Source organism: Lepidochelys kempii, chromosome 20, assembly GCF_965140265.1.
Source record: "Lepidochelys kempii isolate rLepKem1 chromosome 20, rLepKem1.hap2, whole genome shotgun sequence".
NCBI lineage: Eukaryota > Metazoa > Chordata > Testudines > Cheloniidae > Lepidochelys > Lepidochelys kempii.
Window position 1 is genome coordinate 14,834,150 of NC_133275.1, and position 27,784 is coordinate 14,861,933.

The window sequence follows — 27,784 nt, forward strand, 5'->3', positions numbered from 1 at the left end:
TTCTGTACAAGCCATGCCAGAGAAGAGAAGTCACAAATGCTAACCATCCAGGAATAAACTTCCAGTAAGTGACAGATATCACTAACGAGGCAAACATCCTGAGCCTTGCTGCAAAATCCTACACTGAATAACATGCACCCGGTCCCACTACTGGGAATCTGTCTTTCATCCCCTACATCCATTATGGCTCGCATCATGCCATGCATACATCCAGTCGATCCAGCAGCACGACCACATCTGATAGCAGAAGCTGGCTCAGAAGTGACAGACCATTCAGCAAAGAGTGACATATCCTCTTGGGTCATTTTTATCTGTGTCTGGCTGAGGCTACACGCCAACCTCCAAGGCTCTTATTTCACACTTGTGTGTTTGCGGCTCCCTAGCTGAAGGAGCACAATGTTTGCAAGTTTGAGATTGCTGGGTAGGGATATGCACATATTTCAATTTAGAATTGTTATGAAATTTAAGCAAAAATTTTGTATGGGGCATAATTCACTATCTTTTCTCCCTACAGTCTTGAATGCATGACTATTGGGCAACGTGGCTTGCTCAACTAACCAGTGAGCTAAGAATAGAAGCAGTCTATGAAACAAAACCTGCCAGGATTGGCAGCTATTTCAGGCACATTTGGCTGGTGGGACAGAATGACATAACAGGACATAAGGAGGAAGCTGTATGTGACACATCTGTAACCTCACTAAAAGCCATGGATAGGCTTAGGCACTTAGGTGGAGCTGTTGCCATTGTGTGTGCTTCTTTGACACAGAAGCATTGCAGGGACTGGGTTTGGGATGCGCTGTGACAGCCTGTCACTGTAGGACCAGTCCTTCCTATAGGAGGGAACCACGGGCCTGGATCTGAGGCCACGTCTGCACTACAGGAACGAAAGCAGCACAGCTACAGTGCTGTAGCTATGCCAACGTAACCGCCCAGCCTAGACACAACCTACAGCGATGGAAGATTTTCCATCACTGCAGAAACAACACCTGCCCAACAAAGCTAGGTCAACAAAAGCATTCTTCCATCTACCTAGCTGTGTCTACACCTGGACACACCAGGATTTTTCACACCCCTGAGTGCCATAGCTATGTCGACCTAAATGTTAAGTGTAGACCAGGCCTGACCCTGGTTGATTTCAGGGAAAGATCCAGCACTGGATTCCAGGCACAGGAGCAATCAGTGAAGGGCACAGCGGATAGTCCCACCAACGAGAGACTCTCCATTACTGCATTAGACACACACAGCACCCTTCTAGCAAACCTTTTCTCCCACAGCACAATGGACAAAAGCAGCAGGAGGTGAAGGGGGGAATGGGTGGGGGCCGGGGCAGGGAAACTGTAGCTCTTCAATGCAGTACCACAACATGCACTCATGACAGGAAGGGGCTGGCCGTGCCCAGAGCAGGATACCGAACACAGGACCTGCAGGCTTGATCCAGCCCCAGGGCCCTTCCTTCCAACCCCCAACTCATCCCATGAGTTTCCAAGGGACCCAACCCACAGCCTTTCTGGCTCTGGGCAGAAGCCACTGAGCTGCCAGCTGTCAAGTAGCCACTCTTCAGTCACCTTGCTCTGCCCCAGCACCCCAGCCTCCCTGCCACCACTGAGCCTGCAGACTTGGGCTCCTGCTGTCCCGTGTAAGGAAATGAGGGATATTCCTCCAAAGAGGGAGGGAGGGAGGAAGAGAAGAGAAAATTCCCAAAGATGGGGTGGGAGGGAAGCATGGGGGGAGGAAAGAGAGGAAGAATATCACATGGGTGTGGGGGAAGGGGGCCCCTATCTGGACAGAGGGAGAGAGGGAACATACAGGCATTTACTCTAACAGCATCTTTAACTACAAGAAGCTGGCTGCAGCAGGACAAGCCCACAGCGTTAGCCTCTTGCCAGCAAGCTCTTTGTTCCCCAGCTCAGAGAAAGTCAGGTCCATAGCGCCTTCGGTGCAGCAGCCCCACAGTGAAGTCTTGGGAGGGACAGCTAAGGACACCTTGGGCTGGCAGCCTCTAGCCCCTCAGAGGACTCTTCCCCCCGAAAAGGGCAGAGCTAGCTGGGAGCTCCCGACTGCCGTTCCAGAACCAAAGGTGCAAGTGCAGGGGCAGCACCAGCACCAAACCCCACCCCAGCCCCCGGGGGAGCCAAGGCAGAGGGGGAGGGGCTGGCCAACCTGAGGTTGCCAGGAGGCCGCAGGGAAGGGGTTGTGACCGTGGAGGAAAGAGGCACCCTGGGAGTGAGAAAGGTGAGGGGTGGGGGAGCAGGGAGGCCTGTGAGCTGGGGAGGGAGGCGGCACTGACTGCTCATTGCAGGAGGTGAGCAGAGCTGAGACTTATAGCAGAGAGATAGTGGGGGGAGTGAATCCCACACTGCCTATGGTTGATGTTTTGGGGAGCTCAGACACAGGGGAGAGCACATAAGCAAAAAAAAAAAACTGTTTCCAGTTTGGGGGTGAGGGGATCTACCTGCTAGCCACAGTCCTGGCCTCCCCTCAGTTATTCTGCCCATAAGCCACCACTTCAGCTCCCATCCACCAGAGTGCTTAAGCTAGAGTGACCACCCTAGCAAATTGGGAGGGACAGTCCCAAAATGTACATTTCAAGTCCCGGTCCCCGGCTGAATGACCCCGGGAACATTCGTCCTGAATTCCCTGCGGTGCCTACCCAAGGCTTGGGGTGGTGCCAGCTGCTTCCCAGTGGTGGGGGAGGCTGAGGTGGGCATTAATCTCCCCATCACCATAAGACCCTAATCCCTGGGTGGCATGCCTGGGGGCAGGGACACAGGCCAGGGGCTGCTCTCGGGCACCCCAGCCCCCCGCCCAGGGCAGGCGGAGGGTCTGGGGTTCCCCACAATGGCCTGGGTTCCCTGGGCAGCTCTTACATGGCCCGGCTCCAGCTTTCGGCCAGGTCAGGGGGCAAGGCCTTGTGGGGAAGACAAGAAGCAGGGGCCAAGGACTCAGGGAAGAGGAGGGGCAGGGGGCCAGAGAGGGACTGAAAGTCCATACCAAGACTGGATCTCTCTTTATTTCACTCACTTCCTGAGGTATTAAAAGAAGCAGTGAATAACAAACACAAGTACACAGACACTGCCACCTGCACACACCTTTGTCATGTGTGCACTAAGCACATGAGTGGACACATCTTGAAGGGGAAAGGAGTCCAGGAGAGCTGGCTGTATTTCAAGGAATCCCTGTTGAGGTTACAGGGACAAACCATCCCAATGAGTCGAAAGAATAGTAAATATGGCAGGCGACCAGCTTGGCTTAATGGTGAAATCCTAGCGGATCTTAAACATAAAAAAGAAGCTTACAAGAAGTGGAAGGTAGGACATATGACCAGGGAAGAGTATAAAAATATTGCTCGGGCATGTAGGAATGATATCAGGAGGGCCAAATCGCACCTGGAGCTGCAGCTAGCCAGAGATGTCAAGAGTAACAAGAAGGGTTTCTTCAGGTATGTTGGCAACAAGAAGAAAGCCAAGGAATGTGTGGGCCCCTTACTGAATGAGGGAGGCAACCTAGTGACAGAGGATGTGGAAAAAGCTAATGTACTCAATGCTTTTTTTGCCTCTGTTTTCACTAACAAGGTCAGCTCCCAGACTGCTGCGCTGGGCATCACAAAATGGGGAAGAGATGGCCAGCCCTCTGTGGAGATAGAGGTGGTTAGGGACTATTTAGAAAAGCTGGACGTGCACAAGTCCATGGGGCCTGACAAGTTGCATCTGAGAGTGCTGAAGGAATTGGCGGCTGTGATTGCAGAGCCATTGGCCATTATCTTTGAAAACTCGTGGCGAACCGGGGAAGTCCCGGATGACTGGAAAAAGGCTAATGTAGTGCCAATCTTTAAAAAAGGGAAGGAGGAGGATCCTGGGAACTACAGGCCAGTCAGCCTCACCTCAGTCCCTGGAAAAATCATGGAGCAGGTCCTCAAAGAATCAATCCTGAAGCACTTGCATGAGAGGAAAGTGATCAGGAACAGCCAGCATGGATTCACCAAGGGAAGGTCATGCCTGACTAATCTAATCGCCTTTTATGATGAGATTACTGGTTCTGTGGATGAAGGGAAAGCAGTGGATGTATTGTTTCTTGACTTTAGCAAAGCTTTTGACACGGTCTCCCACAGTATTCTTGTCAGCAAGTTAAGGAAGTATGGGCTGGATGAATGCACTATAAGGTGGGTAGAAAGCTGGCTAGATTGTCGGGCTCAACGGGTAGTGATCAATGGCTCCATGTCTGGTTTGCAGCCGGTATCAAGTGGAGTGCCCCAAGGGTCGGTCCTGGGGCCGGTTTTGTTCAATATCTTCATAAATGATCTGGAGGATGGTGTGGATTGCACTCTCAGCAAATTTGTGGATGATACTAAACTGGGAGGAGTGGTAGATACGCTGGAGGGGAGGGATAGGATACAGAAGGACCTAGACAAATTGGAGGATTGGGCCAAAAGAAATCTGATGAGGTTCAATAAGGATAAGTGCAGGGTCCTGCACTTAGGACGGAAGAACCCAATGCACAGCTACAGACTAGGGACCGAATGGCTAGGCAGCAGTTCTGCGGAAAAGGACCTAGGGGTGACAGTGGACGAGAAGCTGGATATGAGTCAGCAGTGTGCCCTTGTTGACAAGAAGGCCAATGGCATTTTGGGATGTATAAGTAGGGGCATAGCGAGCAGATCGAGGGACGTGATCGTTCCCCTCTATTCGACATTGGTGAGGCCTCATCTGGAGTACTGTGTCCAGTTTTGGGCCCCACACTTCAAGAAGGATGTGGATAAATTGGAGAGAGTCCAGCGAAGGGCAACAAAAATGATTAGGGGACTGGAACACATGAGTTATGAGGAGAGGCTGAGGGAGCTGGGATTGTTTAGCCTGCAGAAGAGAAGAATGAGGGGGGATTTGATAGCTGCTTTCAACTACCTGAAAGGGGGTTCCAAAGAGGATGGCTCTAGACTGTTCTCAATGGTAGCAGATGACAGAACGAGGAGTAATGGTCTCAAGTTGCAGTGGGGGAGGTTTAGATTGGATATTAGGAAAAACTTTTTCACTAAGAGGGTGGTGAAACACTGGAATGCGTTACCTAGGGAGGTGGTAGAATCTCCTTCCTTAGAGGTTTTTAAGGTCAGGCTTGACAAAGCCCTGGCTGGGATGATTTAACTGGGAATTGGTCCTGCTTCGAGCAGGGGGTTGGACTAGATGACCTTCTGGGGTCCCTTCCAACCCTGATATTCTATGATTCTATCTGATATAACTCCATAACCATGTGGAATTACACACACATGCACATAATTCTAGACAGCCTGCCAAAAACAGGCTTTAGTGGCAGAAGAAAAACAGAACTGATTAAGTTATTTATTATCTGTATTACAGTAGCAGCTAGCAGCCCTTGTCATGGATCGGGACCCACAGTGCCAGATGCTGTATGAACACAGAAAAGAGTTCCTGATCCAGACAGCTTGGTCTGTCTGTCCCTCCCACTCCCTATATGAGGAGCTTCCACACTGATGGCAGGAATAGGGAATTTGATGGATCAGAGAGCAGAGAGCACTGCATGAGAATGATGGCAGCAGCATGTAGCTGAAATTCCCTTGCCAATGGTTGCTAAAGGGATGAGTATCTCACCCTATACATAATATGCAACCAGAAAATTTGGAAAGGAGTTGGTTGGAGTGGACATATCACCTAGATCTGGGCCCAGTAGTAAATAATCCACTACTACTCAGATTGGTCACTGAGCCAGTTCCTAAAGCTACTGGTGGCTCATTGAGAAATGTCCCCTTCACTAAGACACAAAATTACAGACCTGACCCGACTGCACCCCAAAGGACAGCACTTCTGGGCAAAAATTAGGTCCTGTTTGGTTTGGATGGACTTTGATGAGAGGCCGCAGTAGCTGGGGAACATGGCTTCTCAGGGGAAGGCTAGAGCTGGGAGTCAGGTTAAAGGACAACAAGCTACTCACCTGTCCCCTCCACAGAAGGGGAGAGGACGGATTGTTTTGTTTTAAATTGTAACTCAGATGGTTTTAGCAAACAATCCCTCAGGCAGAAGGAGCCTGCATGGAGAGCTGGAGGCCACAGCAGAGAGCTGGATCTGACGACAAGTTTTACAAGCCAAGATTGGCCCCCTTACTGGCTCCACCCTAGCATGAAGAATGCAGGAACTGCACCATGCAACTGTGGTTCACCCAAAATAAACTCTGCTCAGCTCAGAACTTGCAAGACCTTCAGAAGGAGCCCATTAGGTCCTAGTTAGCATTGACTCTGTCCAGTTTGTGGGGCAATGGACAGAGCTCCTGCCTTTACAATTCCTGAGCGGAGATGTCAAAACAGAAACAGGGCAATGCAATGTGCCCAAACAGACTCCAGGGCACTACAGCATCCACAACCTGCCCTGCTGGGGCCCCTGGTGACACCTGCCCAAGAGTCCATCTTTACTGAACATCCTCCTGCCTCATGAGACCTCTCCAAACAATCGTGTGTACTCCTGCTCTACATCCATTACCACCGCTCCCTCCATGAGGCAACTTATTTTCATTGTCCCTTTGAATGGCCGCTTAAGACAATTAAAGCTAGAAGAAAGGTCCAATGGCAGAAACAGTCATTATGGGGGTACCGCTTGAGAATAACCAATTAGTTGACAGGTCTGTGTAAATATCCCTCCTTGAAACACCACTAGGGGACACACTCCACATCCAAGTTCCCTTCTAGTCAGAGAGAGAGAAAGATGACTAACCCAGCAAAGCAGAGCAGAGCCAGCCAGGGGTTCCTCACAGCTGGAAGATTCAGCACCACACACCACCCAGCACTGATTCTAAGAACTCATTTCCACGTCGGCCACTAGGATGAGGAGATTATTCTACTCTGATCTTTCAACCTGATCCACTGGGATTCTGCCAGGATAGGGGTCACAGTTTGTAAGCTCTTCAGGGCTAGGACCATGTTTGTGAAGTGCCAGAGCAAACCAGTGGTGCTGAATAGCCACACCCAATGAGTGCTGGATGGCTAAAAGCTTGAAAACTAAAAGCCACGTCACATTAGCTCCTCAAATAAAGCAGCTTTTGCTGGGAGCCCAGTGCTCCCAAAATACTGAGGTGTGTTAAGCTTCACCTTCTCTGCCGAAGTAAATAACAAAATCTCTTGAAATCTGGAAACCAGTGCAAATGCCCAACTCCCCCTCTCCAGGTATGTACAGCTCCCATGACTTCATCCAATAGGAGTTACTCTTATGAGAGGCATCAGGCTCCTGGATATTTATACCCTTTCTAAAACACTGTAAACACAGACTTCCAACTGCATGATGCCCACTCAGTGACCTCCCTGGCCCCACCCATTCAATCAATCACTCCCTTTCTTTCCCAGCTCCCTCATCTCCTCCTAGAATTTACACCCTCTCCCTCAAAAGTCTCTGGGCCTGATTTGCACTTATCCTGAACCATGTGAGATCATTGCCATACCTCTTTTATAGTGTATATGTCTGTGCAGCACCCAGAACACTGGAAGTCCTAGACACTACCGGGGTACCCATAATAATAGCAACATACAGGAAAAGAAAAAGAGACCCTTGGATAGCACTTTTATTAATATGAATTTGCATTACAGTAGCATCTAGAGTGTCCCACTGTGCCAGATGCTCCACAGGCAGCATGAGAGATACAGTTAGTTGACAAGACAGTCAGACAAAGGAGGGAGAGAGAGATAATTGTGCTTGTAGTTAAATGATGGTGCCCAGCCTCCCTAATCCCCTTAACAAGCGGGGATTAAGGACAGACCAGAAACCAGCTGGAGAAGTTGTGAAGCTTCATCATTGATAGTCCAGTTGCATCAGTCCTGCCTTCTAACAACTAGATCTATCACCCTATCATCGATTAAAAGGGGCAGGTTTGTCTGCCAGTAATTAGTGCTGAAAACTGGAAGCCAGCAACCAAAACTGACCAAGTAATCCATGCCCTCTGGATTACTGGTGAATGACCCTCAGCCCGAGCACCCCTTTCGGGCTGACCTACCTGAAGAATACTCTAAGGACCATAAAAAATTCTGTAAGAACGTTGAAGAGTTTACACAGAAATATGGTGAAAAGGGACCAGTGGACTAAAATCTGACACAACTGATGTCAGCAACATGTGTTGGAAGATCCGGAGCAGTGCATTTCAGACACACCACAAAGCAGGACTCTATGGAAAATTGACAAGTGCCACTTTTGGTGTTAACTTGTGGCTGTTACTAACTTTCTACAGTTTTCTTAATCGAAAGTGGTCTAGGTAACCTGTAAAGAAAGGATTAAACGTTTAAGATGTTGTTCTTAGCAAGAAAAAAAGAAAAAAAACACTAGCACCAGGCCAGGCCCTCCAGTGATAACGGTGCTTAGGAGCATCTGATGTTGGATCCCAACACTCATGGGGAGGAGAATTTTGGGAGAAAGAATCTGCAGGACTGTGACTTGGTGTGAGAGGGCAGTGAGGGCAGCGCACAGCAGGGGCAGCACGACTGGAATACATGGCACTGCACTTCCATCCTCTTAGTGATTTATTTACTGGTACTTCTGCCTCACCAGAGCAGAACAGGCCAGAGCAGATGCTGCCTCCAAACCCAATCTGCCAAGGGTTAACTTGCTCTTGGTCAGCACCAACTCTCCTAGATGCATTTAGGAATTTTCCAAGGCCAATTAACAGCCTGTCACCTGGGTTCCAGCTACTATTTATAACATGAGTAATGGAACAGGGAGCCACCCAAGCATACCAGCTCCATTTGTTATGGCTAAAGTTGAACCTCAGAGGTTGTGTCCTGCTTAGTAAACAGTAGTCTCGCGTGTTCCCAATGCACCTTCATTGTGGGGTTAGCAACTGCTGGATAAGGCACTGCTGGGAAGTCTGGGAGACCATTCCCCAGAGCAGTGTGAGCTCCCAGTTAAAGGCAGAAACAGAGACACAGCTGCCAGCCCCTACCCCAGGGGACTCTACTCTGCTCTCCTCCCTGGGCTCTCATTTCTGCCTCTGCATTCCCATGAAGGAACTGTTTTTCTCACTCACCTGCTAGGTCTTGTCTTTTACGCCAGGTCTACACTAGGAAAGTAGGTCAGTATAACTACATCGCTCAGGAGGGCGAAAAATCCAGCCCCCGAGCAACTCATTAAACTGACCTAACCCCCGGTGTAAACAGCACTAAACTGACAAGAGAATTCTCCCATCGACATAGCTACTTCATAGCCTTGTGAGAAAGTGGATTAACTATATCAATGGAAGAAACTCTCCCATCAGTGTAGATAGCATCTTCACTGAAGAACTACAGTGACCCCACTGCAGCGTTTTAAGCATAGACCTGCCCTACACTTTAAGCTCTTCTAGGAAAGGATTATTGTTTGCTATAGGTTTATACAGTGTGTAGCACAATGGGTCCTAAACTGGCTAGTCTCTAGGTGCTACCACTATATAACTATTAAATAAGCAGGTTCCTAACCCCATTTCTCTGCACTTGGTTGAACAGAAAAGAAGTTTGTAGTTAAACACAAAATGCAAAGCTCTTTCATCCAAGTATTAGAGTCACAGGAGACATTCACAGACACTGCCCCCAGCTGGAGTCCCTGACACTTCCTCTGAGGGCTGCATGTCCCCAAGGAACCATCATGATGGTTTCCCTCCCCACTACCCCAGACAACGCACATAAAAACTGTCACTCTAGGAAGGCTATAGAGAACTGATGCACTCAGTAGACTCCAGGCCCAGCTGCCACTGGATCTCCTACCTATTAGCAGTAAATTCAGCCAGCACTTTTTCATTGCTGTTGCCCATTTTCCACCCCATTCCAACAGCATTCAGGTCATAGAATATCCCCGCCCCCACAGCTACTGTCATGGCAGCTCAAGAGCAGCACCAGGATGGAACCACCACTTTTACCTTGTGTCCTGTAGTTTTAGAGGGCTTTCACACTCTAATGCTGTGGATGTGCCATATACAGTTGGCAGCCAACAGCTTAGCTTCTGGATCCTCTTTATTGTTTTGGGTGGGTCTATAAGTGAGACGGGCAGTGAGCTGCCCTGTGCTCCTTCCCTACGGGAGGCCAGTCAAACCCATTGTGAGGAAAGCTGAAAATGCAGAACTGGATGTAACATATTGGCTTTGAACCCTTTTGATTCTTCAGTCAAAGACAGCTGCACATTCTGAGGCAGGGCCACCCAGCTGTGATGAGGCTTTTCAGACTCAACCAGGCCACGATATTCTCGTTCAGCTTTTGCTCACTTTCCCATGGTAACCAACTGCATGAGAAATACAGCAAAGATGTGGTTAATATGCACACAGCAAACAAGGCCTGTGACAGGAAAAGAGGCATCTTGGCTCAGGACTTCAGGGAGTACAGCAAGATAATGAAACACAGACCCTGGGAAGTGCTCTGAACACAACTGCTCACAGGAGTGACTCACCTACCCATTCTGCACTGGCTGGCTCCCCTTCTTATCCCCGGTGGCTGGTGGTGGACTGAACGCTACACAGTGATGGGGTGGCAGAGCTCAGAGCAGAGACCAGACACATGGCCAGAGGCAGAGGAGCCTGTCCAGGCTGGGAAGAGCAATGGGTAACAAACCAGATCAGAAAAACAAGTCTTCGGACAAGAGGACAATTCCAGACCCTGGATGCTGAGAATCAGGGAGGTAGGGGAGCACAGAAAGGAATCATAGGAGCTAGAAATGAGACAAGAGTCTTAAGTGGCCAAGACTGACCCCACTGCAAGAGCAGGCTCTTGCTCCCCGAGATGGGATAGCATCAGCACAGCATCTCACATCAGAGTTTGGGCAAAAATCCAGCTCTCACCAAGCTGAACATGTCTCACCTCATGGCCCAATCTGCACCGGATCAGAGTGGAGACACATTCCCTTCCCCCTGCACAGCAGGAAAAGGGGATACAAATGGTGGTGTGTTACGAGACAGAGTGAGTGAAAGCTGATGGAATGTACACTCCACTGTGGCGGGAGGCTGAGGGTGTAGCAGAGAAGGCAACCGACAGGAGGGAACCAGACTGACAAGATGCACGGAGCTGCTTTATCTTGCACTCTCTGCAATGCTGCCAACTGATGATTTTATTCATAAGACTCATGGGTTATGGAGTTCCTCCTAAAGCACCATGCTGGATTCAGGGGGTTACATGGGAATCTCAACTTTCATTTAAAAAAAAAAAAGTGTTTCTATCCCTCCTGACTAGAGGAAAAAGCTTGAGAGCATGCACCCCAAAGGCTCCAGTATTTTAAAAAATCTCATGATTTTTGGAGCCTGACTCATGATGCGTGAATTCTTGGGGATGGTGATCACATTCTCCTGTGAGACGCTCTTTGTGCTCCACCCCCATGTGTGTAAATTACACCACCTTTCACTCATGCCAACTAACCAATAAGCGATTAGCAGTGCCATTCACATCCCCACAGACATTACCACAAGCACTGGACTCGAGTCATCCAGCACCAAATGGCTCTGACTAGAACAACTTCAGCTCCTTGATAGAGACAAGACCAAGCTCCCCATATCAGACACAAATCTAGGGTTTTATTTTAAGCGTTCTGAAATGTAAACATACAATTGAGAGCCAAAAATCCAAGCACTGAGGCCTCTGCTCTAGCAACAAAACTGATCTGAATTCCCAAAAAGCAAAATGCAAATCCAGACCCACAAACTCATCTGAGCGGAGAAGGCTCATTACTAAAGGCTTATCTACACTTACAGCATTGCAACTGCACTGCTGTAGGGCTTAGTGAAGATGCTACCTATGCAGCATACCAAGCGTAAGTACTCCACCTCCCCAAAAGGCATCAGCTATGTCATTGACATAAAACACTGTCTACACTTGGGGTTAGGTCAGTATAACTGTGTCACTCAGGGTGCTGAGTCCCAGACTCCTGAGTGACATAGTTATACTGACATAGTTTGGTAGTGCAGACCAAGTCTAGGTCTGGATACTAGTTCGGATATTATTATGTAGTATCTGTATTCTAGAACCACTGAAAGGCTCCAGAGCAGATCAGGACTCCACTCTGCTGGGCACTGTGCAAGCACACAATAAGAGACAGTCCCTGCCCTGGAGAGCTTCCAGTCTAAATTCAGGCAAGATGCAACAAGCTGGTGTAAGAAACAAGTGGAAAGAGTGTGCACACGCATGCACATGCGTGGCCCCCACCCCACCCCAGGATAAGAGAGCTGGGAATATGTGGCTGCATGGAATGGCTTTGTGCCCTTTACACATTTGAAGCTTGTAAGATATTAACCAACAGGAGATATTAACAAGGTCAGAAATCTCTGCTGATAAGATCTAAACTGCCCTGACCCCCTTCCTCAGATTCAAACCAAAGCCCCAAACTTTTTCTGACATGCAAACTATCTGACTGCTGTTTTGTTTTCACTCTCTTGCTTCCTACTCACATCAGGCAGCTGAATAGGAAATGCTGAAATCCCAGGAGTGGCTCAGCCCAAATCAGGAAGTACTGGAAATCTTCCAAGAAAGCCTGTGGTTTCCAGGCCGAAGAGCTCTGCACACATCTGGTCATAAGCATCACATTTTTATCTCCACAGAACTTGAGCCCCACCCTTCCCTGCCCAGGCCCAGAAATAAAGTACACAGCTGGGACTAGAGGGAAAGCACACCTGAAGGGCAGTCACTGCACCCTTTATACAGTAGGTCGGTCAAGAGGAAATCTACCTACAGTATGTTCAGTTGCCTAGTGCTGCTACATACCCCAGGTGCTTGGGCCGGCAGTGTCTCTGGTTCTCCCAAACTCAGAGAAGGGCACACATGCAGTGATGTTAATTTCAGATATTTCTAAATCCCCAGATTGGTGACTGGGTGGGAGGTCCGAAGAAGCACTGCTCCCTCTTAGGATGATGCCCTTTCCTTCCCATGCAGCCAGTGCCTCTGACTTCAGCACATGTCATTGGGGTTTCAGGTCTCAGAGAAGATGCTGCATGTGCTAAGGTGAGAGTTCTTAACAGTAACACATTACACTGATGCCCAGGGGTGCCTAGTGCAAGCTCTAGTCCCTTCCTTCCTCTGCTCCAAGCACACTGGGCAGATTTAGATCTCTAAATAAAGTGGCCCCTATTCTTGCCCAGCACACACACACCTGAGCCAAACCTCGCCCAGATGGCACAGCATCACCACTTCTGTAGAAGTCCCTGAATATAGCCTAGTTACAGGGCTGGGCAGAGTATCTATCCAAATCCCCCTTTCTACACACTAAAGTCATGCTAACGTGGGAAGTGCTGGAAGCTCAGTTTTTCTGGAACATCAACAGTGTCAAGCAGAGCAAGGTCTGGATGCCCAGGGCACTACAGTGACGTTTCAGTTCCCAAGACAGAGCCAAACACACCTCCTATGGTAAGGGTACCACCAATATTGCGCACTAGTCAGCTCCGAACACCCATATGGGCCCAGCCTGGTACCTCAACAAGACTCAAACATGGCTACAAATGGCCACTTATGGAGGCTTTGAGGTACTATATACTGCTCATGTCCCTTTTTATACAAAATATCACAGTGGCATCTCAGCCAAAACGTCCAAGGAAGGTAACATACAACTTTGCAGTGTGGCCAACTCTTGCAATTTTATTGTGAGTCGCATGATAGCTCATAAAGAAAAGGAGGACTTGTGGCACCTTAGAGACTAACAAATTTATTTGAACATAAGCTTTCGTGAGCTCATGTTTCTCCTTAAAGCTCCAGCTCCGGCAGTCAAATAATTACATGAGAATATCAGCTTTCATTTTAAAAAAAAAAAGTGTAAGTTTCTAGCCCTCATGGTTGTTATCGAAATACTTGAAAATATGATTCCTGGAGGCTAAAAAAAACCCAGACAGCTAATAAAGAGACCCAAATTTATTATTTTTTAAAATAATGATTTTTAAGGTACTCTTGATTTGGGGGGGCCCTTAGTCATGGTTTTTGAATACTTGGGTTGGCAATATTTGTGTAGTTAGTGAACTGCCTTAGGGCTTGGCTACATGGGGACACTCAGGAAAGTTAAAATGAATTAACCAAAGCTGTGAAGTTAAAACACATTAATTCCTATGTGGATGTTCTCATTCAGAAGTGGCCTTAGTTCACTGCAGCATTAGCCAGGGGGTTAATTCACATTAACATCACAGCTTATAGGTTCATAGATTCTAAGGGCAGAAGGGCCCATTGTGATCTCTAGTCTCACCTCCTGGATAACCCAGGCCATAGAACTTCCCCAAAATAATTCCTAGAGCAGATCTTTAACATCCACTCTTGATTCCAAGCTTACTTTGTCTTAACTTTCCTGAGTGTCCTGCATAAACAAGCCTTGGCGTTATCCACTCTCTAGGTCCAGCATATCCAGGAGGGTGACAGAGATGCACTGGGCTCACTTGGATACTCCTTAACCTGGACATTCCCTTACATCTATGTCCAATGCAGTTTCCTGCCAGGGGTACAAACACCACCCTCCTGTTAATGGCATAAGAGTCTTGTTTTAAACACCATGAGATGCCATCACACACACAATCCCCAGCACTTATCTGACACCAAGATGGCAGTGCACAGTCTACCACAGAACCAGAGAGTGGACATGACACTCACCGCACACTGTGTATCTCAGAACAACAAGACCCCCAGACTTAAACTCACACTAGCATCATGCAGGATGGGACTGGATGATTCTGCAGTATCCTGCATCAGATACTGACCAACTTCATCTGAGGAAGACAGGCTATGATGTTAGGACTCTGGAGGACATACGCAGAGCTAACTAATCTCCACAAGACCTGTTCCTTCATTTCCAGATGGGTTAAACATCCTGCTTGCCTTAGACTGGGTTCCTCAAATTACCCTACAATGTTTTGCTTTGCAGAGACTTGATGCCTGCGCCTCCCTCAACAGCCACCTGTGAAGGGACCTCCTGATGCCCTGGCTTCGAGAACTCCTGCTCTGTGCAGACAAAGTAGGACTCATCTTCCCTAGGGGGAACCATCACTTGCCTACTGTCCATCTAAGGCACTGGGCTCTCTCCATTACACCAGCAGCCCTGAGAGTCATGGCAGGGTACACACCCCAACCAGACAGACTGCTCTTGGGAAGAGAAACCTTGCCCCACTTCCACGAACACCCAGCCACCCCGTCTCTGAACATGGGACCCAGGGAATCCCACCGCTCAGCTGCTTAAGGCCTCCCTCTCAAGCCGGGGCGGGGAAAGGGGGCGTGGAGAGGAAATCCCTGCGGCTGGTTGACTAAGTCCATTGCATGTCGCAGGGCCTAGTCATGTGGGGAGATGCAAAAATAGCTCAATCTCCTTTCTCATTTCCCTTTTCTCTGCATCCCAAGCCTGGGCGCAGCCCCCCCTGCTCTGCTGGCGCAGCGAGCTCCGACCCATGCTAGTGCCCCACGGGTTCTCTGCACCCGGCCCGGCCCGAGGGACAGGCGGGGATCACTTACTCTGGCTGGAGGCGCCGCTCCCTTGGGCCAAGCTCACACTCGCTTCTCCTCCTTTAATTCCATCTGGGGAGAAAACAGAATCCGACTCGTAAATGGTGTTGAGCATCTGATGTAGCCCTGGCATGGAGCCTGCTGCCGGAGCCCAGGCCGCGGGTCAGCGGGGGCAGAGGGGCAACTCAGCCATCTCCAGCCAAGGCAGTGGGCGTCAGAGCCGGGCTCGGCCGCTCTCGCATCCAGGCAGCTGCTTCCTGCCGGCTGCTCCTTCAGCTGGAGGAGGGGCAGGGCGAAGGGGCTTCCCTCGGTGCCATGATCTCAGCCCCGCCGCTCAGGCGGCCCGCGGCAGCGCTCAGGACCCAGCGAGAAGCTGAGCGCCGCCCATCCCCGTGCGCTCCGAGCCCCGCGCCCCGGCTCCGCTCCGGGCTTTCCGTGGCCGATACACCTGCGGCGGCCTCCCCAGCCCGTGCCAGGCGCAGAGACAGCTCCGGGAGGGGCTCGCCCCGAAACAGCCTGAGCGCAGGAGCCGGGCTCCGAGCGGGGCACGGAAAAAAGTTGCATTGTTTGCGAAGGGCGCTCGTGATTGGCCGGGCCGCAGCCAATGGCAATCGAGCCAGGAAAGTTTGCAATTGAAGTCGAGCGAGCTGCATCCGCAGAGAACGCTCGGGCCGGGCCGGGCCGGGCCGGACCAGGCCGGGCCAGCTTCCCACCTGCCCGGCCGGGGCTGGGGGGGCTCGCTCCGCAGCAGCCCCCTCGCCGCTGCTCGCACTGGCTCCGTGGAGGGGGCTGAGCCGAGGTGGCCCCCGCCCGCGTGGGAGAGCTCGTACTCCGCATCCACGTTGTGCAAGGCAGGCGCGGCTCTGGTGCAACATCCCCCAAGGATCTGCGGGGAGCGGGCTGCGGAGGGGCGCTCACCCAGCGGGGCCGGGGCACATCCAGAATCATTCTGGTGCCCCGGCGAAAGGCACCAGAGATGAGCCCCGACTCTGGCCCTCGTCCAGTGGCAGCCACCCCTAAGTGTCATTTAGGGGGCACCAGTTTGAGCCCCTCCCAACAGCAGGATTGAGGTAGTGCTCTGCTCCTGGTTGCGCAGGGTGTCCCACGGGACCAGTGGGACACTCAGAGGTCAGGACCTAGCTCTGAGCAGGCAGCTGTGCTTCCCAGGCCTGGCAAGTCTCACGGTGGTTGCTGTTTTCTGAAAGCTCAGCTTCTGGAGTTAGGTGATTACCTGGCCTCTGCCCCCCTGCTGCTTTGTGTGTGTGTGAGAAGTAACTTTATATTGGTCATGACTGCACAAGCGAAGCTTGAAAACACGAGCCCCTAAAGGTTCAACCTCTAGAAGGCAAATAAAATAACCCAACATGTTTATTTTGAAATTTTGGAGGCCCAACTCACAACTTTTGAACTCTGGAGACTTGCAGAACTGAATCACTACAGCCAGAGAGCAAGCTGGCAGATTAGTAACCTGTCTCCCAGACACTGCAGAGAATGAGCCACTCTGCAGGAGCTGGGGAAATCTGGGCAGAGCTATTAGAAGGCACTACTGTCTGTTCCCAAAGTCTCTCCTTCCCCATCAGTGAGAGGGTCCCCTGCAGTGTCTTCTCTCAACTATTATTATTTACTGAGCGCCAACTGGTGGTCTAGAGCAACAGAAACCTAACAAGACAGGCATTGTGCTGTAAAGACTATCTCAGACACAGCCATCACAGCACGTGCACACACATATGCACCATGCTCACTGAGGTGCATGGATTTTGCAGTGATCATGCTTAAAAGGCTTTGCAGGAGGGATCTGAAGGAGAGGGAGAAGCATGGACAAAGTGGGGGAGTATAAGAGCCAGCATAGAGCTGAAAGAAGGGGAGGGAGACAAAGGGGCAACTCAAGGAGAAGTTTTGGAGAGTGGGTGTTTCAATGCAGGCAAGCAAAGATGGAGGTATGGCCAAGGTAGGGTTCGCAGACTGTATCAAGGGATGGGCCAACTGTGCTGGAAAAAATAAGAAAACATCCCAAGCATTACATCAAATGAACTGAAATTAACTCAAAATCATTTCTGGTGACAAATATTTCTGATATCTTCCACAATCTTGCTACCTCTGTGCCCATCCTGGTTTCTTCCAGAAGTAAAAGCTGAAAGAAACTATTTTAGGATTTTTTTCTAACATCTATCACCATAATGTTGAACCTGCAGAAGGCCAAACATAGTATGAGAAGACTTCTGTGGTCTGTATCACTTCAAACTACCATGGCTGTTTCCTGTGCACTCTGCACCTTTATACTTGGGAACTCTGCTTGTCAGTAGCCACAGTTTATTCACAATCTGTAGCAAAGGAGATGCACATACTGTTCTTTCCTGATGTTGTTTTCCTTAATCTAAAATAAGTCACATGACTGAAAGGACATTTGGCTCATTGTATGTGAAGAATCAGACACTTATTGAACTAAACCTCCACGTTTGGAGGTTCCCCCGTTTTCAGTTGTAATACATTTTAAACTTATTGAATTAATAAACATATGTGACCACTAAAGAGACTCTGACTGGCCATCGGAAATATGACTCCCCTCATCAGAAAAGTAACATATAGTCTGCATCATCTCAGGCTTGTTTCTTACACTTACCCAGAGGGGAGTTAAGAAAATCACTCACATGACACTTTTTGCACATAGCAATTATTTCTTAGTGGAAATAATGAAACAGACAAGGTCTGGTGTTCCATGCCCTGTATGACACTAGGTTCCTGGGACTTAGTCCACATCTTGGAGCAGAGTTCACAGCACGAAAAACACCATTATGGTTGGCACTACTTGGCTCATATGTTGGCAGCCTGAATAGAGGGACCAAGTTCTGAAGGGGAGCACGAAGATAGGACCCCGCTCTCACCCACAGAGATGTCTCACAGTCAGGGCTGAGCCATATTGGCTGGGGGTATTCATAGAATCTCAGGGTTGGAAGGGACCTCAGGAGGTCATCTAGTCCAACCCCCTGCTCAAAGCAAGACTAATCACCAATTTTTGCCCCAGATCCCTAAATGGCCCCCTCAAGGATTGAACTCACAACCCTGAGTTTAGCAGGCCAATGCCCAAACCACTGAGCTATTGCTATTGCCCCCTGCCCCCTGGGGAAGTTTCTGCTGCCACTGCCCATACTGTACTTGCTGCATGAATACAGAGGATAGAAATGCCATGGGAGGGATGGGGCAGCAAACAACTTTGTTCATCAGGGGCCTCATTCGTAATTCTAAAGTCAGAAGGAACCATTGTGATTAGAGTAGATCTTTTTAAAAAAAATCCAATCTTGATCCTGTTCCTGCTCCCAGAGAAGTCAGTGGAGAATTTACTATGGGAGAAGGACTGAGTCCTAAAACTAGCACATGCAGTTGTCCGTCCTGCTGATGTTTGACAAACTTCCAGCATGTGCATGGCTGAAGCATTCTTTTCGACCGGTAATGTGGAACTTATTAACCAGAGTGCACGTGTCCTTGCATGTCTGAGGTTACTGCAGCTTGTCATAAATCCCAGAGCCAAGGGGGTGAAGAAAATTTCAGGGTAAGGTTGGTTAGATGCAGGAACTTAAGAAAACAGCCTGTTGCAGCAATGTTTTTCAGCTTTTTACCTTCTTTCCCAACCTGCCTCCCTGCGCTGCCCTGCTCACAATAAAACAGTGCAATGATATGCTTTCTAGAGAGAGTTCAGCATGGGGACCTGAGTTACAGGCTGAGTTTAAAGACAAGAACTGTGAATTGCAATTTTACTGAAGTTTTTTAAAGCTGGTGACATTTCAATGATGCTCATCCATTGCCTATTCCTCTATTCACCACAGTCCACCTGACAGCTCAAATGTCAGGAGCGATATGATACATAGAAAAAAGTCTGTCTGTTGAGACCTCACCCAAAACCCTATGAAGCTGATGCATGGAGCAATCGTTCATTTCCAGGAGCCTTTGTGCTCAGGGCCCTCAGTCAGCAGAGACACTTAGTCATCAAGGCTCCATCTTCTCTGTTAAGGCCATTCACTCCAATTCTGCACCCCTGAATTCCCACTGACTTCAGTGGTGCAGGATTAGGCCCTTTGATGGGGAGAGAGACACACACACTGAAAGGATGAGGTTGCCATTGTCAGATTGCTGCCATTTCCTGCATACAGCCCTGGGGACTCAGTTACCAGTGACACTTCCTTTCAAATGGTCACATAATTGGTATTTGATACACCCTGCTTGGAAACCAAGGGAAGCTACTGACTGAGACACAAAGCAGGATGGAGCCATACAATTAGCACAGCCAACCTCGTCTATTACTATGACAGGTTTCAGAGTAACAGCCGTGTTAGTCTGTATTCGCAAAAAGAAAAGGAGTACTTGTGGCACCTTAGAGACTAACCCATTTATTTGAGCATGAGCTTTCGTGAGCTACAGCTCAGCTGTAGCTCACTAAATTGGTTCGTCTCTAAGGCGCCACAAGTACTCCTTATCTATTACTATGTATATTAAGCTCCCAAGTCTATTATGTTTATAAATATAATAATGTTAATAAAGGATATTCATGGGATCACAGGCTGCCGTGAACATCTGTCTTTAAGGGTTCTGGGCAAGGTTACCACACCAGCTCTCTCAGAAAGGGGAAAGAAAGGAAGAGACGCAGCATGAAAAGTAGCAGCTACATAAAATAGTGACCTGGACCAGAGGAGGCCATTTGAATGCTGTTCTTTACCATATCTAATGGTACCAGAGTAAAAGAAACACAATGGAATTAAAATCCAACAAAATTGGAGCAAACAGTTTTTTATACAATATATAATTAACAAGTGGAACTTACACATGATCTTATTGAGTCAAAATAGCTTAGCATACATGCATAAAAGGATTAGACGCTTATGATATAAGAGTGTTAGTGTCTCCAAAGTTAAGGTTTGACCCAAGCTGTCATGTTAAGAGCCAGTGTTTCAAAGTGCTCTAAAATCCACATGTATATTCCATTTGTTTTGAAAACTGGCATGCCTTATTGGGGATTGGTTTTGAGTTATTGGTGCCAAATTTGGGGTCATTTGGGTAAGGGGTTCCAGAGATACCCTGGAAAAATGGACCTGTCACTCTATTCTCACAGTCTTTTAATGCTTTATTGCACACATCTTTAGCTGAAACTATGGCCTTGATCTGCCTCACAGTGTCCTCACTCATCAGATTTGACCTCAGTGACCATCAGGCACCTAGTTCCAGGTATGGGAAGCAATACTTAAAAAAATAATGAGAGGGTCTGTCTCACTTCTCAGGGATGTGCACCAATAAAAGTGATTTGCACATGTGCCATGAGATTGGTGTGCCTGGGAACAGTGCTGTGTGGTGACTACCGGAGGAGGAGCTCAATTCACGTTGCAGCTGGGGACCATGCAGTAAATCTTTGAATCTAAGCAGGACCCAAAGACTGTGATTTCCACTCCTTGCACAATGTGAATTTTCTGAGAATGTGTGGCATGCATATTATTGCTTCTGCCGGGCAATCAGGGAAGCTTTGCCCAAAGCGCAGGCAAAGTGGAGACACACCAGAACCAATGTTTGAAAGTGCTCTAAAAGTCCACCTGCATAGGGAAATTGTCTTGAATAGTGATGTGCACCACCACAGAAGCTGGGGTATACTATGGTGCAAACTTAAGGAAATTTAGTTGAGATTCCTGAAATACAGCTCCCCCTCAAAAATTAGCTGCTTTTAAAATGGTCATAAATACATAGATTTATGGATTTCAAGGCCAGAAGGGACCATTGTGATCATCTATTATCCTATATCTCCAGCATAGCACAGGCCAGAGGACTTCCCTGAATTAACTCCTGTTTGAACTAGAGCAGATCTTTTAGAAAAACATCCAAGCCTGATTTCAAATTTGCCAATGAAGGACAATGTACCATAACACCTTGGTAAATTGTTCCAATGGTTAATTACCCTCACAGTTAAAAACTTGTACCTTATTTCCGGTCTGAATTTGTTTAGCTTCAACTTCCAGCCTTTGGATCGTGTTATATCCTACACTTCTTGAAGGGGCCATTATCAAGTATTTGTTCCCCATGTACAATCATAGAACCATAGTGTTAGAAGGGACCACAAGAGTAATCTAGTCTAATCCCTTGCCAAGATGCAGGATTTGTTGTATCTAAAACAGGGGTGGGCAAACTACGGCCCGCGGGCCGGATCCGACCTGCCAGCTGCTTTAAGCTGGCCCTCGAGCTCCAGCTGGGGAGCAGGGTCTGGACCTTGCCCCGCTCCGGGGCTCCAGCCGGGGCACATTGTTGGGGCCGCTCCACGCGCTCCAAGCCCCCCTCGGATTCCTACGCGCTCCAATAGCCCAGCTCCAATGGCCCCCTCCGGTGCTTCAGTGGGAGCTGCAGGGGCGGTGCCTGTGGACGGAGCAGCGTGCAGAGCCGCCTGGCTGCGCCTCCACATAGGAGCTGGAGAAGGGACATGCTATGCCTCTGTTAATGCAACCCAAATTTGTATTTGTTTTTTTGCAACAGCATCTCATTGTTGACTCATGTTGAGGTTGGGATCCACCACAACTCCCAGATCCTTCTCAGCAGTGCAGCTGCCAAGCCAGTTATCCCCCATTCTGTATTTGTACATTTAGTTTTTCTTCCCTAAGTGAGGCACCTTATATTTGTCTCTGTTGAATTTCATTTTGTTGTCTATAGCCCAGTTCTCCATATATTGGGCTAGAATCCTCTGAATTTTAGATTATCCACCAAAGTGTTAGTAATCCCCCCCTCTCCCCAGCTTTGTGTCATCTGCAAATTTGATCAGTATGCTCTCTATTTCTACATCCAGGCCATTAATAAAGATGTTAAACAACACCAGACACAGAACAGATAACTGTGGAACCCCACTTGAGACCTCCCTCCAATCTCACATCATGTAGATACTAATAGATTGTGATCAAGTCACCTCTTAACCTTCTCTTTGTAAAGCTAAATAGATTGAGTTCCTTGAAGCCTGGTCTGCACTAAAAGTTAGGTTGATCCAGCTATGTTGCTCAGAGGCATGAAAAATCCACACCCCAACCAGCGTAATTAAGCCAACCTAACCCCCAGTGTAGACAGCACTAGGTCGATGGAAGCATTCTTCTATCAACCTAGCTGCCATCTTTCAAGGAGATGGATTACCTATGCTTATAGGAGGACCCCTCCCGCTGGTGTAGGTAGTGTCTACACTGAAGTGCTAGAGTGGCACAGCTACAGTATTGCAGCTGAGGAGCATTTCAAGTGTAGACAAGCCCTGAGTCTATCACTATAAGGCATATTTTTGAATCATTCTTGTAGCTCTTCTCTGACCTCTCTCCAATTTATCAACATCCTTCTTGAACTGTGGACACCAGAACTGTACACAGGATTCCAGCGGCAAGAACCTCCCTAATCCTACTCAAGATTCCCCTGCTTATGCATCCAAAGACCACATTAGTCCTTTTTGGCATAGTATCGCTCTGGAAGCTCATGTTCAGCTCATTACCCAGCATGACTCCCAAGTCTTTTTCAGAGTCACCGCCTCCTAAGATAGAATCCCTCATCCTATAAGTATGGCCTACCTTCTTTGTACCTAAATGTTTGCAGAAAGCATCTCCCACCAACATCGCGCAGTGAACCCAAGTGGATATGCCAGTGAAACTTAGGTCACTCAGGGGGTTGTTTTTTTCACACCCCTGCGCGACGTAAGTGGTAGTGTAGACATGGCCTGAAGTACTACAGTGACACAGCTGCATACATGAAGACAAACCCCCAGTGCTCAGATCAGGGCTGAGGGGTTGGGGAGAACGGCCATGCTCAGTGTATGCCAAATATCCATAGTGCTGAAACTGGGAGAGAGGGGAAGAGAAGAACCAGAGATGAATGGGGCAGTTCATGCCTCAGAACTATTGTTTCAGACTGCATTCTCCGTGTGGTTCTCATTTAACTGAGAACATTCTACTGAGGTGAACAGACCTTGTCACACCCCAACGAACCTGCATGCTGCAGACAGGTGTGCAGAGCCCTTCCCCCTGTGCTAGCCCCTGATGTGGAATAGGCACTCTGGGGTCAAGTCTACACTAAAAACTTCTGCCAGCACAGCACTGCCAGCCAGAGGAGCGATGAGATGTGATCCCTGCCCAACAGAGCAGTGCTGGCAAAAGCCCCCATGTAGATGCAGTTACATTGCTGGGAGGAGGTGGGACAGGCCTGGAATAAGTTATACTGGTGAAAGCTCAGTTTTGCCAGTATAAGCTGCATCCACTCTAGGAGTGCTTTGCCAGCATAGCATAAAGGTGTAGATACTCGAAAAGGGCTCCTAGTGTAGACCTGGCTTGGGTCTCCCTGCCCTTCCCCTTTCCTGCATCCAGCTGGTAGATGCACTCCCCAGAGCCCATCGCCTACCGCCTCTTCTCCCCATGGCCCCTCTAGCCCTACTGGGGGCATAGAGGAGCCAGGAAGAGGACAGTAGCTGTGGGGCAGTGAGATGTGTCCAAGAACCCCGTCATGTCTCCTCATTGGGATCCCTTAATATTGCACCTCTCACTATCACCGCTTCCTCAAAAAACCAGGGCAAATTCATTGCCCAAAACCTTCAGGCTGGGGCATCACTCAAAGTGGGGAGAATGAAGGTTGTGGGGGGCCTCTTGTGGGACACATTACCTGAACTCTTTATTTCCTGGTTTTCAGAAGTTTGAATTTAGCCACCCTCCATGTTCTGGAAGGGCACAAGCCAGTGCTGGGCAACCTTAACTCTACATTACGAAGTTCTGCTGGGCACTGAGAATGTGTTGCCAATGCCAACCATTCACAAATCAGGAGTCCGGGCCCCAAAATCACGAGATTAAAACCTCATAAATGTTGGTTGGTTTTATTTGCCTCCTGGTTTCTGAGCATTTACGGTTCATTCAGGCTACAGTTCAAGGTTTCCTCTGCAACTACAAGGGAAATTACACTGTTTAAAAAGGAAAGTTGAAATTCTCATGTGCCTCTAAGTGGCTGTAAGAAAAAAAACAAATATTGCAAGACCCACCATAAAATCATGAGCACTCTCAACATTATTCAAGAGAGTGTTAGAACCGGGTGAAGTAGACATCTGTTCCCCTAGTGGAATGGCAGCGTCTGGAGGGACAGTTACAGCCATTCAAACATTTTACAACATGTTCATACATTCTTAGATTTCAAAGCAAAGAGGGCCCAGTGGGATCCTCTACAATATGGACTTCCTGCCTAACACAGCACAAAGCACGTATTCTGTAGCTACAGCTGAACCTCTTCCCAGATGGCAGCTCGCTGGAATGAATCCCTGATTCCATACAGCTACACCTAACACAGTGAGAATCATAGAATCATAGAAGATTAGGGTTGGAAGAGACCTCAGGAGGTCATCTAGTTCAACCCCTGCTCAAAGCAGGACCAACTCCAACTAAATCATCCTAGCCAGGGCTTTGTCAAGCCGGGCCTTAAAAACCTCTAAGGATGGAGATTCCACCACCTGCCTAGGTAACCTATTCCAGTGCTTAACCATCCTCCTAGTGAAATAGTTTTTCCTAATATCCAACCTAGACCCCTACACTGCAAATCAAGACCATTGCTCCTTGTTCTGTCATCTGCTACCACTGAGAACAGCTGAGCTCCATTCTCTTTGGAACTCTCCTTCAGATAGTTGAAGGATGCTATCAAGGACCTAGGGGTTACAGTGGACGAGAAACTGGATATGAGTCAACAGTGTGCCCTTGTTGCCAAGAAGGCCAATGGCATTTTGGGATGTATAAGTAGAGGCATTGCCAGCAGATCGAGGGACATGATCATTCCTCTCTATTCGACATTGGTGAGGCCTCATCTGGAGTACTGTGTCCAGTTTTGGGCCCCAAACTACAACAAGGATGTGGAAAAATTGGAAAGCGTCCAGTGGAGGGCAACAAAAATGGTTAGGGGACTGGAACACGTGACTTATGAGGAGAGGCTGAGGGAAGTGGGATTGTTTAGTCTGCGGAAGAGAAGAATGAGGGGGGATTTAATAGCTGCTTTCAACTATCTGAAAGCGGGTTCCAAAGAGGATGGCTCTAGACTGTTCTCAGTGGTACCAGATGACAGAACGAGGAGTAATGGTCTCAAGTTGCAATGGGGGAGGTTTAGGTTGGATATTAGGAAAAACTTTTTCATGAGGAGGGTGGTGAAGCACTGGAATGCGTTACCTAGGCAGGTGGTGGAATCTCCTTCCTTTGAGGTTTTTAAGATCAGGCTTGACAAAGCCCTGGCTGGGATGATTTAGTTGGGGATTGGTCCTGCTTTGAGCAGGGAGTTGGACTAGATGACCTCCTGAGGTCCCTTCCAACCCTCATATTCTATGATTCTATGACTTGCCCTTGGTGAATCCATGTTGACTATTCCTGATCACTTTCCTCTCCTCCAACTGCTTCAAAATGGATTCCTTGAGGACCTGCTCCATGATTTTTCTGGGGACTGAGGTGAGGCTGACTGGTCTGTAGTTCCCCAGATTTTCCTTCTTCCCTTTTTTAAAGATGGGCACTATATTTGCCTTTTTCCAATTGTCCGGGACCTCCCATGATTGCCACGAGTTTTCAAAGATAATGGCCAATGGCTCTGCAATCACATCAGTCAACTCCCTGAACACCCTCGGATGCACTGCATCCGGCCCCATGGACTTGTGCACGTCCAGCTTTTCTAAATAGTCCTTAACCTCTTCTTTCACCACTGAGGGCTGCTCACCTCCTCCCCATACTGTGCTGTCCAGTGCAGCAGTCTGGGAGCTGATCTTGTCTGTGAAGACAGAAGCAAAAAAAGCATTGAGTACTTCAGCTTATCCCACATCATGTGTCAGTAGGTTGCCTCCTCCATTCAGTAAGGGTCCCACACTTTCCCTTACCTTCTTCTTGTTGCTAACATACCTGTAGAAATCCTTCTTGTTACAATTCACATTCCTTGCTAGCTGCAACTCCAATTATGCTTTGGCCTTCCTGATTACACCCCTGCATGCTCGAGCAATATTTTAATACTCCTACCGAGTCATCTTTCCAAGTGTCCACTTCTTGTAAGTTTCCTTTTTGTGTTTAAGCTCACCGAAGATTTCTCTGTTAAGCCAAGCTGGTCGCCTGCCATATTTGCTATTCTTTCTGCACATCGGGATGTATAGCATTGTGCTGGACACACAACACAGCACAGAAAATGGTAAACGTCATCAGGGATAAGCCAAGTTTGGTTTGGCTTCTGGACCTATTGCCAGCTCTGGGGGACAGAGTTAATGTTATATGGGAGATATATTAACTCTTTATTTGCTGATTTGCAGAGGTTTAAGTTTAGCGTCCTGATTCCGGAAGAGCACAGGGCAGCACAAGACAACCTTAACTCTGTGTTAATGAAGCTTTTGGCTGTGAATATGAATAAGAATAGCACTGGCAGGATGGGATTTCAAGGGCTCTCATGTAGCATTGCCAACAGTTCCTTATTACAAGGGACATCCCTTATTTTTTCATCTCTGTACAACAAGATAGGGAGGGTTGCAAAAAGCAGCAAGATTATTGGTTTTATGCGGCAGCCTCTGTGTGTGAGACAGAGCAGGTGAGAGCGTCCCCCGAGCCCCAGGGGGATCCTCCAGCCCCTGCACCAGGACCCTCTCCTGCTCCTCACACAGGTGCCACATCTCCTCCCTGATCATCATAAATCACAACATAAATCTCAGAGCCTCTGCCACACTGGGGCCTGCATGGAGGCTGACCCCCCATGGACTCTCCACAGCCAGGCCCTGGGCACCCAGAACGTGGTGAATGTAGGTAAATCCTACCTACATTATTCTTAATTATTTATTATCATTATTATTAATAATAATCATAATATTGGGAGGAGCGGTGGAGTGGGGGTTCTAAGAAAACAGCCCCTTATTTCTGAAATATAATGTTGGCAACCGTACGCTCATGCTTCAAGGCATAACCTGATCACCAACTAGAGTTAGGACATGGGATGATATTACTTAGGGTTTGACTACCCTTGAAACACTACAGCGGCACAACTACAGGGTAGAATCTAACTGTGCCAATGAGAGGGGGGTCTCCTGTTGACGTAGGTAATCCACCTCCCTGAGAGGCAGTAGCTCGGTCAACAGAAGATTTCTTGGATTGACCTAGCACTGTCTACACTGGGGCTTAGGTTGGTAGAGCTACATCTCTCAGGCATGTGGATGTTTCACACCTCTCAGAGATGTAGCTATGCTTACATAAATTTCTACTGTAAACTAGTCAATTGCATTTTTGGTAACATAAGCATAGTCCTTTGAAGCATCTCTCATTGTTTGCTGTCAGACAGGGTATTGGATCAGTAGTTAGAGTACTAGTCTAGCACTCAGGAGATGTGGGTTCAATTTCCTACTCTACCACAAATATCTTGTGTGAC

The 27,784-nt window shown here is 48.4% G+C and overlaps 1 protein-coding gene across 4 annotated transcripts in view; it reads right to left on the reverse strand.

The window, feature by feature from the left end:
* HDAC7 (histone deacetylase 7) overlaps nucleotides 1-27,784 on the reverse strand; it is a 241,346-nt gene that overhangs the window by 117,626 nt on the left and 95,936 nt on the right. For 3 of the 4 annotated variants that reach the window (XM_073318375.1, XM_073318376.1, XM_073318374.1), the window contains one exon: nucleotides 15,404-15,466. In XM_073318375.1, the coding sequence (XP_073174476.1) occupies nucleotides 15,404-15,466 (63 nt within the window). Of the gene's footprint in view, nucleotides 1-15,403; nucleotides 15,928-27,784 lie in introns of those variants that run through there. The other variant, XM_073318373.1, reaches the window with a different exon arrangement.